This window comes from Hyalella azteca, unplaced genomic scaffold (assembly GCF_000764305.2).
Source record: "Hyalella azteca isolate HAZT.00-mixed unplaced genomic scaffold, Hazt_2.0.2 contig3755, whole genome shotgun sequence".
NCBI classification, from domain to species: Eukaryota; Metazoa; Arthropoda; class Malacostraca; order Amphipoda; family Hyalellidae; genus Hyalella; species Hyalella azteca.
Genome location: NW_025933992.1, coordinates 77,653 through 91,927, shown reverse-complemented (window position 1 = coordinate 91,927; position 14,275 = coordinate 77,653). Strand labels below are relative to the sequence as shown.

General features: G+C 43.0%; 1 protein-coding gene and 1 long non-coding RNA gene across 2 annotated transcripts; both read left to right on the top strand.

Moving 5' to 3' along the window:
• The first annotated feature begins 365 nt into the window (after positions 1 to 365).
• On the top strand, positions 366 to 3,339 carry LOC125177632. The gene is made up of 3 exons (XR_007156603.1): positions 366 to 464; positions 704 to 1,124; positions 2,853 to 3,339. It is a non-coding gene; the product is annotated as an uncharacterized LOC125177632 (long non-coding RNA).
• Positions 3,340 to 5,098: 1,759 nt separating this feature from the next.
• Positions 5,099 to 11,155, top strand: LOC108680246 (histone-lysine N-methyltransferase 2C-like). The gene is made up of 2 exons (XM_018169034.2): positions 5,099 to 7,109; positions 8,658 to 11,155. Exons 1-2 carry the CDS (start codon positions 5,683 to 5,685, stop codon positions 8,857 to 8,859), a joined length of 1,629 nt encoding a protein of 542 aa, XP_018024523.1. The 5' UTR covers positions 5,099 to 5,682; the 3' UTR covers positions 8,860 to 11,155.
• Positions 11,156 to 14,275: the final 3,120 nt, after the last annotated feature.

Sequence of the window (14,275 nt, the reverse complement as noted above, 5' to 3'; positions counted from 1 at the left end):
ATGTATGTATCATGCTGGTTTTTAAATAATATTTAATACTATTAAGTAAAATCTAAAAGCTTTACCTATAAATGTAGCGGTAGCGCTGTAGCGGCAAAACCTCGTATCGCTACTTAAGTATGTAGCGGGCGCCGGGCGCTACCGCTGCATTGCCTTAGAATTAGATGTAACGCTGCTACCGCTACTGAAAATGTAGCGCACTACCATACTGCCTACCTCTGGATACCACATACCAGCATTATCATACATAAGAAATTTGTTTAAATTGTGGGCAAATGAGGAAATTAAAAATGAACTGATTCTAAAAAATCTCTTGTTTGTCACTGTCAGTGAAATTGTCACTATGCTTGGCATATTATCACTGTGGGGAGGAAGCTCAAGGCTGTCAGATCCCCCTCCCCACCACGCAAGCTATTCAAATATGAGGGCTCCCAAACGGACTCCTCTCTGCTGCCGAAGACGAAGTGAGTCCTGTGCTTGTAATTATTTCTTATTTTTAATGCGTAAACCTGGAGAAACTCTGGTAATAACTATGATTTTTTGGATTTTCGGTATAATTACTAGCAGGAGTCAATAGGTGAGCATAGCTGCTCTTGGTCAGCAGGAGTCTATAGGTGAGCATAGCTGCTCTTGGTAAACAAGAGTTTTTAACTTTTACCATTTTATTCATAATGTTGAATTGAATCGTTCACTATTCTTTCAGGAAGGCAACAAGGTAAAAAAAACACTCCTGCCATGTACATCGTGCACTTACAAATCCATCCGCCCGTCGGATTTGAAGAAACGCATAACGGGAGTGCACGGATTAAAGTACCTGTTCAGCTGTGTTTCATGCATCTTCAAAACGCGATGGAAGAACAAACTTGAAGCACATATCAGAAAGAAACATGCCACGTAAACCTGTGAGTTTTTATGTTTTTATCAAAGTTCTACCTAGGTCAATATTTTAACACACATACGTAACTTCAATTCCCCACACGTAACTTCAATTCCAAACTGCGTCCTGACATCACCTGTGAACCAAAAATGGACGACTGGAGCCGAAGGACCGAGGCCGGCAGTAGATACAGACGCGTCCTGCTACGAGGTGCCAGCGTCGGAGAGTGCAGAGGAGCCTTCAACAGGTGCGTTATACGTGCTGTGTTGTTTGTCTTGTTCTTTTTGTGTTGTGTTCTGCGCTCTTTGTTATATTTTCGTTTTTTCTGTTGTGTGATTGTTGTTTTGTGTTTTCGGTTCTTTATTTATTTTTTTTTATTAGTGGCATCCTGTGTTCTTTGTACTTTTATATTATATTAGTGTGTTTGGTTTGAGTTTCTTGTGTTTCAAGTATTACGGATAGTTCTGTTCTAGCTTGTAAAATACAAGGTTTGGCAATTGAATCATTGGCATTAATAGAACGCCAGCAAGTTAAGGGGATCGTTTCGGTCCCCGAGAAACTTCTACATTTATCGACCGATCTTTCTGAAATTTCACAAACATACGTAAAATGTAAAATAAAAAACAATTTGCTTGTATGATTTTTTGAAAAATGAAAGAAAACGTGCAATTAATAGAAAACGGCGAAAAAGGGGGTACTTTGAAAATGTAATAGCTGTTGCAAATCACATGCTACAATGTCGTGACACATATCGTTTGATTCGTTACAAAATTATCTAGCTGCGCTTGGGCCCCGATTTTCGACTTACCGCTGACTACATGCCATGTTGTGCATCATACATGTAGATTAAATTAACTCCTCTCATCCGCCCTAAGTTAAATTAGATCGTTTGATGCCGTCACGACATTCAAACTTGATTTCGAGAGTTGAACAAATGTTTTTGATAACATTAGGTAAATCAATAGGCCTATCTAGGCCTATTTATTTAATGCCGAAGATACTATACTATACTAGATGACTTCCTGTACCGCAGTCACTGTATCGGAAATAGAAGCGTGCGGTCGATGCGCGTTATCGCTGCTGGCGCTGTTCTTTGTGGCAAGCTCGTGCAAATGAAGTATAAATTCAACAGATGCTGGCGCTGTTCTTTGTGGCAAGCTCGTGCAAATGAACTATAAATTCAACAGATGCTGGCGCTGTTCTTTGTGGCAAGCTCGTGCAAATGAACTACAAATTCAACAGATGCAGGTTATCATGGTGCTAAAACAGGGTGGCCCAGTGGTTACAGTTCAGAGTACCAAGAATGGAGCAGAGAGGCGCGGGTTCGATCCCAGCTCTGTGTGCCAGTTTCTGGTCAGAATCGGCAAAGAGGCCGGGCGATTATGCACAGCAGAATTGTAGCAGTGAGTTGCGAGTTCGAGACCGCAACAAGCTGTAAATGTTCTGCGATGTTGAGAATCGGCGACAGGCCTACGGACTAACAACGTTGAAACCGCTATTATTATTATAAAATGAAGTGATATATAATGAGCTTGGTAAAGCGGGTGATGATTCAGTAGGGAATTTGTGAAAGAGTTATCGTGCGGCGTAATAGAGAATTATGTATTAGGTTTGAATTACAGTATAGTTTGATTTAACATTGGCATCCTAAGCTTGTATGCACGACTGAGACTATTACTCTCATTGTAACGAACTTTGCACTGTCGGAATATCGTTAAACTAAAGGCATGAAGAACTATCACTAGCCATCTTAGGCGGCAAGTACCGACGTATTCACATTATTTACTGCGCTTTTCAGTGCGTGAGAGAGATGCGGGTGAGAAGCCTGCACCTGTGGTGCCACTAACATAATTATGCTGAACATGCTAAGGATAATCCCGGTGTGAATTAAGTCCGTTTCGGTGTGAAGATAAGTTCAGTGTAAAGCTTGTGGGAATTGTGGAATGAGATTATCAGACTTTTCCCCCCATAACAGACGCAGCGAGCGGCTGAAGGCTCGGCTGCTGCGTAAGCGCGAGCAGTGGCGGGAGCGCCGTCGACGAAGAAGACGAAGAGGTCGTTCAGAACCACGATGGAGGATGGAGGAGGAACAGTCGGGGATTTGAGGCGCAGTGACCCTTCGCTGTCATGCGCTGGGTCCTCAGGATCCACAAGACGAAGCGATCCTTCGTTGTCCTGCGCAGGTTCCACTTCGCTGGACCGGCGCTCGAGACTCAAGGCAGGACGGCCTAGGTCTCTGGACCTGAGCTCAGCATACATAGAGAGCAAGACGTCCGTCGTCACCACGAGCTCCATGGGGTCTGACGACGCCTGCGCCGCGCTGTCCAGCAGACAATCACTCATACGGGATGCCGTGCGAATAGACGACGTTATCCCAGAATCTCAAGATCCTGATCATAAGACCGGTGATCCTGAACAGGATGATGACTTATTGAGAATTGGCTCACAAGATGAAAATAGTGCGCAGGTNAGCTGTCTCTTATACACATCTAGATGTGTATAAGAGACAGGTCGTATAGTGCACAAGTGTGTCTGTGCCAATACGGTGTGTGCGGCTGTGTTATGGAGCTGCCGACCTGCCATCAACTATCATGTAGGTAGAGGCAAATACCAAATACTTGTTGAGCTTTGTGTAAGTAAGGAAAATCAAAACAAATCTAGGACAAGATATATTTCCTGGTTATTTTTCTATATCGTTTGCCATGAGTCTAGATCATTTAATTTCTGTACATAAACACGCTTTGTACGATGATTAAGTGTTACAGAGTCTGGTCCATCTATTGTGTAAATGTGCTAGTTATATGATTATATATAATTCATAAACGATGTGTAATACGATGAGTGTGGTCTCTTATTTTCGCCTAAGCTTCCCAAGAGCTCTGAAGTCTAAGATGAGTTAGGTGCCCGAGGATTGGACATTGGCTATTGATGAGCAAACAACGCATCGATATTTTTCCGAACTCACTCGCGAATTCGCCAGCGAACTCAAACGCAAAATGCCACTTGTGCGCAACTGAACAGCTCACGACTCCCTCAATTCTAACAGATCGGCATGAAATTTAGAACTTGACTAATTATTAGCAGTACGCAGAATTATTACAGATATGTGCGATATTTCTTTATTGATTGAAACGCGGGCTAATTAGAATTGTCGATTCAGTCATGAGACTCGTCAGTCCCAATATTTATTTTCGTTTCATCAAAGTGAGCAAGTATTGCCTGCAGTGAGGAACGCTCAATGTGCGCCGAGTTGTGAGAACAGAGAAAAACTTCTATTATGGTTATGTTTTCTAATGAATCCAAGGAAAATAGAGCAAAATCGAATTAACATATATATAACATAACGTATTGATCTCTGCGCTGAAATGTAGGCCCGATGTGGCCTGTCGCCGATTCTTTTCCTTTTCGTGCCTTGTTCACAGAAGATCTAAAATCGTGTCATTTGACCGGATCTTTTCATGACTGACGATAGTTTGAAGTAGCTACTAGACCTTCACCGGGTTCGATATGGTGCTAGGCATTTTAAATCTAAACATATATTTTTTCATAGCTTTATCTAGTCTGTTCTTGAACGCGTTCATACTTGGAGCGGCTACGATGTCATCGGGGAGGCTGTTCCTCATGTCGGTGATTCGAAGCGAGAAGAAATTTTGTCGCGTGGAGAAGTTGCAGCGCAATTTTTTTAGTTCATAGCCGTGGCCCCTGCTTGGTGTTGGTTCTTGTTTCAAATTCTAGTAATCCATCGGGGACCTTGTATAAGCCATGAGTATACTTGTATGCTTCAATGAGGTCCCCACGCAGACGTCGATAACTGAGGCTTGGAAGCTTCATAATCTTCATATACTCGGGTGATTTATACGAATTACGCGTGATATAACCCACCTCTTGGCTACAGACGGCAAGTCGTTGAAAAGCCTCTGGTAAATGCAAATTAACCGATCCATCCTCGAGTACCTAGTTAGAATGCCGAAATATTCAATACACTGCCAAAAAAATACTTGATATACACTGCTCATTGCTAAATTGGCTGAATATGGTCTACCCTTCATTAGAGGTGATTACAAATGAAGAGATGTCGTTAAATGCATGGTTGAATGAATATATTAATTCAACCATGGTTAGATGGGCTCAAATAAAATCAGTAATTAGGATACGTGCCGGCTCCGTAGTTCAGCTGACCGTAACGGCAACCCGCAAGCGGCAGCGTCAGTAGCTCGCGGAGCGCGGTAGGTGAGGGATATCACTTACGCTGAGGCAACTCGGCAATCGAGGTTGTTCAGAGCTGTGTACGCAAGCACGTCTAAAGTGATAAGCTATTTCATGGGCACGTCACGTTCAGGGTTGACGAAAAACAGAATTTACGTTACGAATTACTTCTAGCCCACAATAATGAAACTTCCATGAGATAATTCAAGTACATAGGGGCCTTTTCCATAAAAAAAAACAATATTCATTGACAATTAGCTAATAAATAATTAATTGTTACTTACACAAGAAGATATATGATTTATTCGTACAGTATACGGTGAAAATTTCGCTCGCATTAGCTATCAGTGTCGTGCCAGAATGATTCCCGGATGCCAGAGACGATAGTTTAGTCAAGGTCGAGATCATTTGGCTGCGGCTGGAAGCGTGTGGATGCGCAGCAGTCCTGCCACTCTGAAATATGCAAGAGACGAGCATCTTGAGCGCAGGATAAGTGTGGAGAGGTTCGCAAGGGCGCGTCTCTAACTGGCAAGGCAGTGCTCAGAACAAAACCCCTCCTGAAGTGAATGACAGAAGTGAAGTAGAAAAGACTAGTGGAGATGCATACCTTGGTCTTGTTGATCTCCCTAGCCGTGGCTGTGTGCCCACATTCCCAGCGCGGCACGAATTGGGATCCTGATTCCCAGCGCGGCTTGGACTGGGATCCAGATTCCAGTCGGCCAATAAGCCCCGCCCAGGCCGGAATGGCAGCCGGTATCCGTGATACGTCAGCCGGGTTTTCCAGCTACGATGCGACCAGAATATCTGAAGCTAATATCCACAGCTTTGGTAGGTACCCTTCGCAATATCCTGATACGATGTCTCCTGGATATCCTGTCTTCATGTCTGCCTTGATGCCTGTCACAATCCCTACTGAGTACTCATCAAAAAATCCTGTTGATGACCCTGTAGGTGACCCCGCTAAACCCATGACTTATCCATTATTAATGCATCACTCCTTCTCCACACCCAATTTCAATTCCAGACTGCTTCCTAACTTTTCACACCTTTCAAGTTTTATGCACACAAATCCTACAGTACGAGATCCTAGTATTGCTACTAATGGACATAACCCTGGCACCGCCGGAGAACCTAACGTCAACCCTAACCAGTACGACCTCCGAGTCAACATTTCCCCAGTCAACCAAGAGAATAAGAGTGAAGCCTTAGTTGTAGCTGGCGGTAGTCACGTCGAACCGTTGCCAGGCAGGATCCGTGATATTCTAGTGGCGGGGACACCAGGACCTGTGAACCAGAAACCTAGGACGCCGGGACCTGTGAACCAGGGACCGATGACTCCGATACCTGTGAACCAGAAACCTAGGACGCCGGGACCTGTGAATCAGGGACCGAGGACGCCGAGACCTGTGAACCAGAAACCAAGGACGCCGGGACCTGTGAACCAGGGACCGAGGACTCCGATACCTGTGAACCAGAAACCGAGGACGCCGGGACCTCTGAACCAGGAACCGAGGACGCCGGGGCCTGCGAATTCCAGACTGATGACTCCGGTACCTGTGAACCAGGGACCGATGACTCCGATACCTGTGAACCAGAAACCGAGAACGTCGGGACCTGTGAACCAAAAATCAACGACGTCGGGACCTCTGAACCAAGAATCGAGGACGCCGGGACCTGTGAACCATGGAGTGAGGACTCCGGGGCCTGTGAACCAGGGACTGAGGACTACGGGACCTGTTAACCAGGAACAGTGGACATCGGGACCTGTGAACCAGGATATGAGGACTCCGAGGCCTGTGAACCAGGAACAGTGGACATCGGGACCTGTGAACCAGGATATGAGGACTCCGGGTCCTGTGAACCAGGAACAGTGGATGTCGGGATCTCTGAGCCAGGGTCCGAGGACGCCGGGTCCTGTGAACCAAAAATGGACGACTGGAGCCGAAGGACCGAGGCCGGCAGTAGACAGAGACGCGTCCTGCTATGAGGTGCCCATCGTCGGAGAGTGCAGAGGAGCCTTCAAGAGGTGCGTTATACGTGCTGTGTTGTTTGTCTTGTACTTTTTGTGTTATGTTCTGCGCGTTACAATTGCTTTGTTATATTTTTTGTTTTCTCTGTTGTGTGATTGTTTTGGTTCTGTGTTTTCAGGTCTTTTCTTGTTAGTGGGACCCTGTGTCATTTGTACTTTTGTATAATATGAGCGTGTTTGATTTGAGTTTCTCGTGATCTAAGTATTACGTATAGTTCTGTTTCTGTAATTTGACTGCCTGCTTCGACTGCGTCCACACGGGTGCTACATACTGCGTCCAAATCTTCTTTTATTCTTGTTGTGCTGTACGTTGCAGCCCTGAGCACGCCGGTGCGTTGTTTTAATATTTTGCCGCACTCGGCCCTTGGCTGGAAGTAGAGTTACCCCAGGGGCAGTTGTCGTCGCCTCCGTGGGCCAGTCCATAGCTACCGGGCAACTGCCCTCAGTTGGGCCATCTGATGCACAATGTTGTTGCTTACCTCTTGCCGATTGTAGTGAAGCAGAGGCATATGACCTATAATTGTACTCAGAAACTCATCCAGTCGCCTGTTAGAGGTCTTTAGGGTAAACTGCCCGCTTGTCCTAGCCCTCCTTGAACTCCTCTTTGTTGTTGAGCTGCTTTTAGACGGGGAAAGTTTTAGCTAATAGTATTATATAGGCAGCAAATCCCCTTCCAGTTTTATCGGCTTGAAGCTTACACCCGAGGTAATTATTAGCTGAACAGTATTTTCTCATCTGCAGGCGCTAGTGCGTCGTTAGAAGCCATCAAGTGAAGTCTGCGCTCGGTGGAATAATATGGAACGTGCACGACAGTAATGGCGAGTTTGAGGACGCTGTTGATGAAGCAGTTGGTTAAATTATCGTAACTCTAGCGGAAGATATGAAATACTTAGGATGAACGTAGAGTATGGTGGAAAGGCTGGGAAGGAAGGAGGGAACACTTGGAGCATAATCAACTTTGCTCCGTGTACTCGCGAAGTGGCACAAATACACCCATTACGGCTGCAACAGCCCATCTAATGTCGGTTCGACGACGTTTTCCGGAGCAAAGCTTAACCTCTTTAGACTGTGGGCGTTCGCTCCTTGCTAATTTCTACAAAATAAGGAATTATCCTGATATTCGACATAGAAAGAATTTACCTTTAGAACTATCGGCTAGAACTGTAAATGGATCCAAGCTCCTTAACGCGTTAAAAAGCCTTGTACCCGCAACTGGAAAAGATCATACCAGCAGAGTTTTAACTCTGGTTGCAGCTATTGCGTATACATGGGGATTGTGGTATCCTGCTCAGCGCACAGTCTCCCCCTTCCTACGCTGAGATTTGTCATAATCCTGGATGTCGCACTTTCAAAGTTATTGGTTCTAACACGCACGCTTCTCACCACTACAGCCCCTTCTGCTTGCAGGTACAACTAAAACCAACCTAACTGGCACTGTTCAACTACACCCAATACTTTCCGGTACCACTACAACCACCTCTACTTGCCGGTACCACTACAACCACCTCTACTTGCCGGTACCACTACAACCACCTCTACTTGCAGGTACCACTACAACGCAACGCTGGACCAGTGTGACTGCCATTTCTACGGCGGTTGTGACGACGAAGGCCGCCACCACAGCACTGCGGTCTCTGGGCTGCCTTCCCTGCAGAGCTGCTGGGACTTGTGCCTGCCCGGCGTCTCCCAGCCCGCGCCCAGCTGCACCAAGGAACTAAGGCCTACCAACTTCTTTTTCACACCATAATGATAAACTAATTTACTTAATAGCACAATTATTTACCAAATAACACGGTCATTTGTTAAATAGGAAAATTACTTTATCAATAGCATAGTTGTTCACTGAATGCAAGTTATTTACTGAATAATAGTTATTTAATTAATAATTCACTGATTTACTAAATAATATGTTTATTTACTGAGAAACAGTTATTTACTGAATAAGACAGATATTTAGAGGAAAGCACAGCTATTCACTAAGTGACTCAGTTATTTACTGAATAACACAGCTTCTTACCGAAAACACAGCTATTTATTGACCGCAGAAGTTAGTTACGAAATAATACAACTATTTCCAAGATAACACTGTTTTTTACTGAATAACGTAGCTATTCACTGAATAACACAGTTATTTACTGATTTACAATATCTACTGAAAAACTCAGTCATACACTGATTAATTCAGTTATGTTCTGAAGAAGCGCTTATTTACTGAACAAAACGGTTATTTACTGAGTTATATACAATGCATGCTTCCTGCTATTGGTTCAACGAATAAATTGATTTGATTATTTTACATAAATCAAAGTTATTGTTTCTTATCGTTACCTAAATAACTATGCTATTCCTAGATAGTTTGTATGCTACACCTGGCATATACGTCACTGATATTTGCTTATTGATATTGAACTGAGTAATTTGCTCAGATAACTAAAAGCAGGTATTTTACAGTAATAAGGGTTGCAAGATGACTGGTATTTCCGTCTTTCTCTCGCGACTGTCATCGATGTGATATGAAAGAGTCATCGAAGCCTCCAGCACGACTGGCTTACAATCCTCATCCAACACTAGAGGTGTTGGTTGAGTCCTAAGTAGTTATTAGTTCTCTCCTCACTACGCATTACTACGCTCTATAATACGCTTGCGACCCTACAGGCATGATAATTTATATAGTTTGATGAAATTGTCAATAAAACCGGCTTATGGAAAAAGCACTAGTCATTTTCATTGCATTATAATTCTCGGATGATTTTCGATTTAGGCAAATTCATGATTTAAACCTCACTGATGTCAAAATTAATATAAGGCTAAATTTACACTAGTATATAGTTCCCAACTTTGCCTTTGAAGATCTCATAACTTACCAGGAGGGGGTCGACTTGCCCCCTGTTGGGAGAGAACGGCTCTCAGGAATGATAGCCGTTCTCAGGAATAAATACGTTTAGTATTTATTTCATTGGTTTGCTTAAAATTCGAGTAAATGATTAAAAGAAAGTATTAAGTAAATTCGTCAAAATTACTTTAATTGGGAATTTTTACGAAATTATGTGAAGAAAAGAATGCACTTAATTGAATTTTTTGCTGTTTCAATTCAAAGATCACAACAAAGAAAATAAGAATAGCAGATATTCCTCTTTGTGGTGTTGATGCTACTGAAGTAGGCTACCGTAATAACGGTTTTCGATCTAACGTGTTACGCTTTAATGTCGACGTGATGCACGAATGTAACCTTACATTTACTCGGCTGCTATGAGTGGAGGTTGGTTTCGTTGCATCCCGATACAATGGCAGAATTGAAGGCATCTGAAAATATACTAACAAGAAATGGGAATTTAGAAAAAAAATAATTTCATTAGAATCGTGATACTTCATTCTTCTAAGAAATTATTAACAAATTATGGATTCATTGGCTACAATGGGGCACGAGTTACGTTCAAAGGTAGAATTTATTCTTGATGGTCACGTCTATCGCTTAAAGCCTTGTAATACATTGAAAATATCATCGTACAGTCGTACAACTATTATGCATTTTTTGGCCTTGAATAAATTATAGTGCATAAATTACGTTGAGTTTTTGATCTTTCCATGCCTTAGCTTTATTCTAAATGCAAAATATCTCATAATCGCATTATCATTACAAAAAGTTACAAAAACTATGCTTCGAAATACATCCATGTGTCTCAGAATTTTCCGAAGAGAATGGTCTGCATCTAGGTTTTTAGTTTATTTACATTTCGTCTCCTAATCAGGATGCACCCGTAACTAAATTAAACTCTTATGTTAGCTATGGGCTAACTTAATTTTAAACAAGGGGCTGCGGACTTACCGCGCAATGGCTTCATGCGCTTGATTTCAAAGGCTACCATGACATTTAGCACGCTTATCTATGGAAAGGAATATAAATTTGAGGGTGAAATTAGGCAAAGCTGGCTTCCGTCATGTACTCATGCAAGTCAGCGACTTCAAATTAGGTTTACCGGGAGTAACACCATTGCGAATACTCTAGGGTTTTTTATAAGACTTTAAAAATGATATCACATAAATTTACGCTTGTAAAACCAATTTTCTCATTTATTTACCTCACTCATATCGTCTATTTCGTCGTTCTTATTCATGCCCATTGAAGATGACTTCTTTACAAGCAGCGGATGACGACGTCGCGGTGGCAACTGACTTTTTACTTAGAACGGCTCACTTTTGCCAGCGACCGCCATAAGCATACAAAAAGTAAACCAAGAATTACCGCTGTAGCAATGATCAAAATAAACTAAAAACTTGAATTGTTCACTTTCTCATAATTAAAGAACATCAGCATTGCCTAGTTAAAAGAAAGAAATGTTCTCCAAGGGACGAGAAAAGTATACTATTGTTTACAACTTGACCTCCTCCGTACACAATAAATAGCTTCGTAATTGTATATTCATTACACTAAGCATATAATCATTCTAATGCGTGAGACCCGGAGCCACTTCTCAAATAGATGAGGCACTGATACTTTAATGGAGACCACTTGAGGGAGCTCACTCTATGCAATGGACGGGTTGTCACAGTCACCTAGATAAGGCCCCGCAGTTGACAGCTACAAGTGGCCAGTCGTGATGGTTCTCAACGATCCCACTGAGTTTTGTGAGTGTAGCTGCGGTAATTGCTGCGGCGCCACTAAATATCCTCCAATGTAGCTGATAAAGCTGGCTGGGATGACTAATATTCTAAGCCACAGCCCTCCAACAGGTGGTGCAGAGCGTGAAAATGTTCTATGCAAACCATGTCATAGATGATATCAATAAGCAGTATGATCATTCGGACCTTGGATTAAAAAAATATTCCACTAACCTACCCGATTTCATTGTAATTGAATGTTTAAGCATTGATCGATCCAATCAAGGGGAAGGAAAAGTCGCGAATTGCCTCGGCAAGAATGAAGCTTAAAGTCGATCGTGCGACAAAATCATCCAGGGTGATCTGTAGGCTGAATTCATGATTTGACTTATCCCCACTCATGCAAGCTAATTCCATATCACTAGAGCATGTCACTTACCTGCCAGACAATTAGTCACTTACGGGGAACGCCAGCGCCGCAGCCACGCTGCACGACGGCGCTGATCATTCGTTTATCGGAGTGACGAGCGGACGTGATAAACAGCGCATGCTTTCGTGGCGTCGCTCTGGCGTCTCTTGAAATGATTTGAACCATTTAATAATTAGATATGACATGGCCAAATGACGTAATCCATTCAATATACTCAACAAACCTGCAGCTGTGAATTACTAATTACCTGTGATGGTAGTTTTACCCTCGTAGGCTTGTGAACTGCTGCGTCAGTTGGAGCGTCGCACAAACCTCGTTGATGATCGACCAAGTGCGGGTTATTTGAACACAATGCAAGTGTTAACGGGCAATGAGAAAGGGACTTGCTTTAATCTTTTTGTTATATTATAAGGAAAACCTATGAATTAGACTACAGGCGTATGCCACGATAAAATCGGATAAAATACAAGTGGTCGGAAGACATGACTGCAGTGACAGGATCTGTTAATACCTTGCCAACGAAGGAGATGCCCGATCCTCATGAAATTCTAAGAATTTGCTCTATCGCAATACAGTCATTTATCTTTTGCATGGAGTTACGACGAGGCTACAGTAGTTAACGTGGAGTATCGATTATCTTGATATGATTTTCTTGTGTTTCCACCCACTTCGCATCTTGGGAGTTCAGTTAGAACAGCCGCTCGCTGTTCTAGCCCAATATATCCCCGTTTGTTCAACGCTGCCTCTCGCTATTCTTGGTCAATATATATCCCTGTTTATTTATCGCTGCCACTCGCTATTTCATGACCAACATTTTTCTGCCAAATTATCGCTGCCACGGGCTGTTCTGCAGTCCACAGTTCCTGCAAGGTTACTATGTCGACCAAACAGAATGTAAAATAACTCGCTTGAAACGTTGAGGATTGAAGCCTCTACATATAATAGTATTATTCTACAAAGCATTTACAGTAGCATCTGGTTCAAACGAACTTCGAGGGCACGTTGCACATAAGTTTAATAACAAGTGAAAAATAACATGTATAATACAGGCTCTACGAAATATTTCCGTTTTTAGCCGTCGACGAAACAGTTGCAACGAAGGAGCCGATGTTACGGAACCCGGTAGACTGTACCAGATTCTGGCGGTGGCGATCGGAAACGCTCTGACGGTAGATAGACGTGTAGATAGAACGACGAGGTCCGCTGTTAATGAAGAAAGGCAGTCGCCTTCTAGAAGGCAGATCCGACACGCGCTGCAGACATTCTACGAGATAGGAAGGCGCCAGACCATGAAGGCATTGGAACGTTAGCATAGCGACCTTGAACTGCGTGCGCTGCTGAATGCGCAGCCAGTGGATTTCGCTCCAAATCGGCTCCGCGTGGTAAATTTTTCGCTTAGTTTAGTAAGTAGCTTCGCACACTTTGTAATTCTAAACATAATTTTATTTATAGCTGATTACGTGGCAAATCAAACATACGACATGTAGACATCGGATGTTATATGATGATAGCTTTAGATCGACTCGACCCATGAAGCAGAGTTATTGGTCGCATAGAAAGCGCAATCATCGATGCTGGTGAGGTAAATAATTTACATTTCAATTTAAACTATCACGTGTTTAGATCATCAGATATGACTACCAAACTGGGTGGAGGATCACAAATTGTTCGGAATATGCTGTATTAACCAGTTTTCGGAATTAATCAAAGACTGGGTTTGAAGAAAATAATATCGTTTTGCAAAATTTTTATTGACAAACGGTGAAATTCTGAAGAAAATGTCGAAAGTTAAATCCTTACAACAACAAACTTGTTAAAAATTAAAAATTATAGTTGTAATTCAGTTAAAGTCTTTATTAGACATGAGCCACATGAGAGGCAGGTTCTGAAAGTGTCTCCAGGGCATGGCAGGCACGCAAAACTTTTCTGGGTTGTGAACCTTTCGATCATCCCACACCACGTCCTCGGGGTACCTGGAGAACTTGTCGACCACCCTATACCTGTCTCTTATACACATCTAGATGTGTATAAGAGACAGACCCTACACCACGTCCCCGGGGTACCTGGAGGACTTGTCGACTACCCTACACCACGTCCCCGGGGTACCTGGAGGACTTGTCGACTACCCTACACC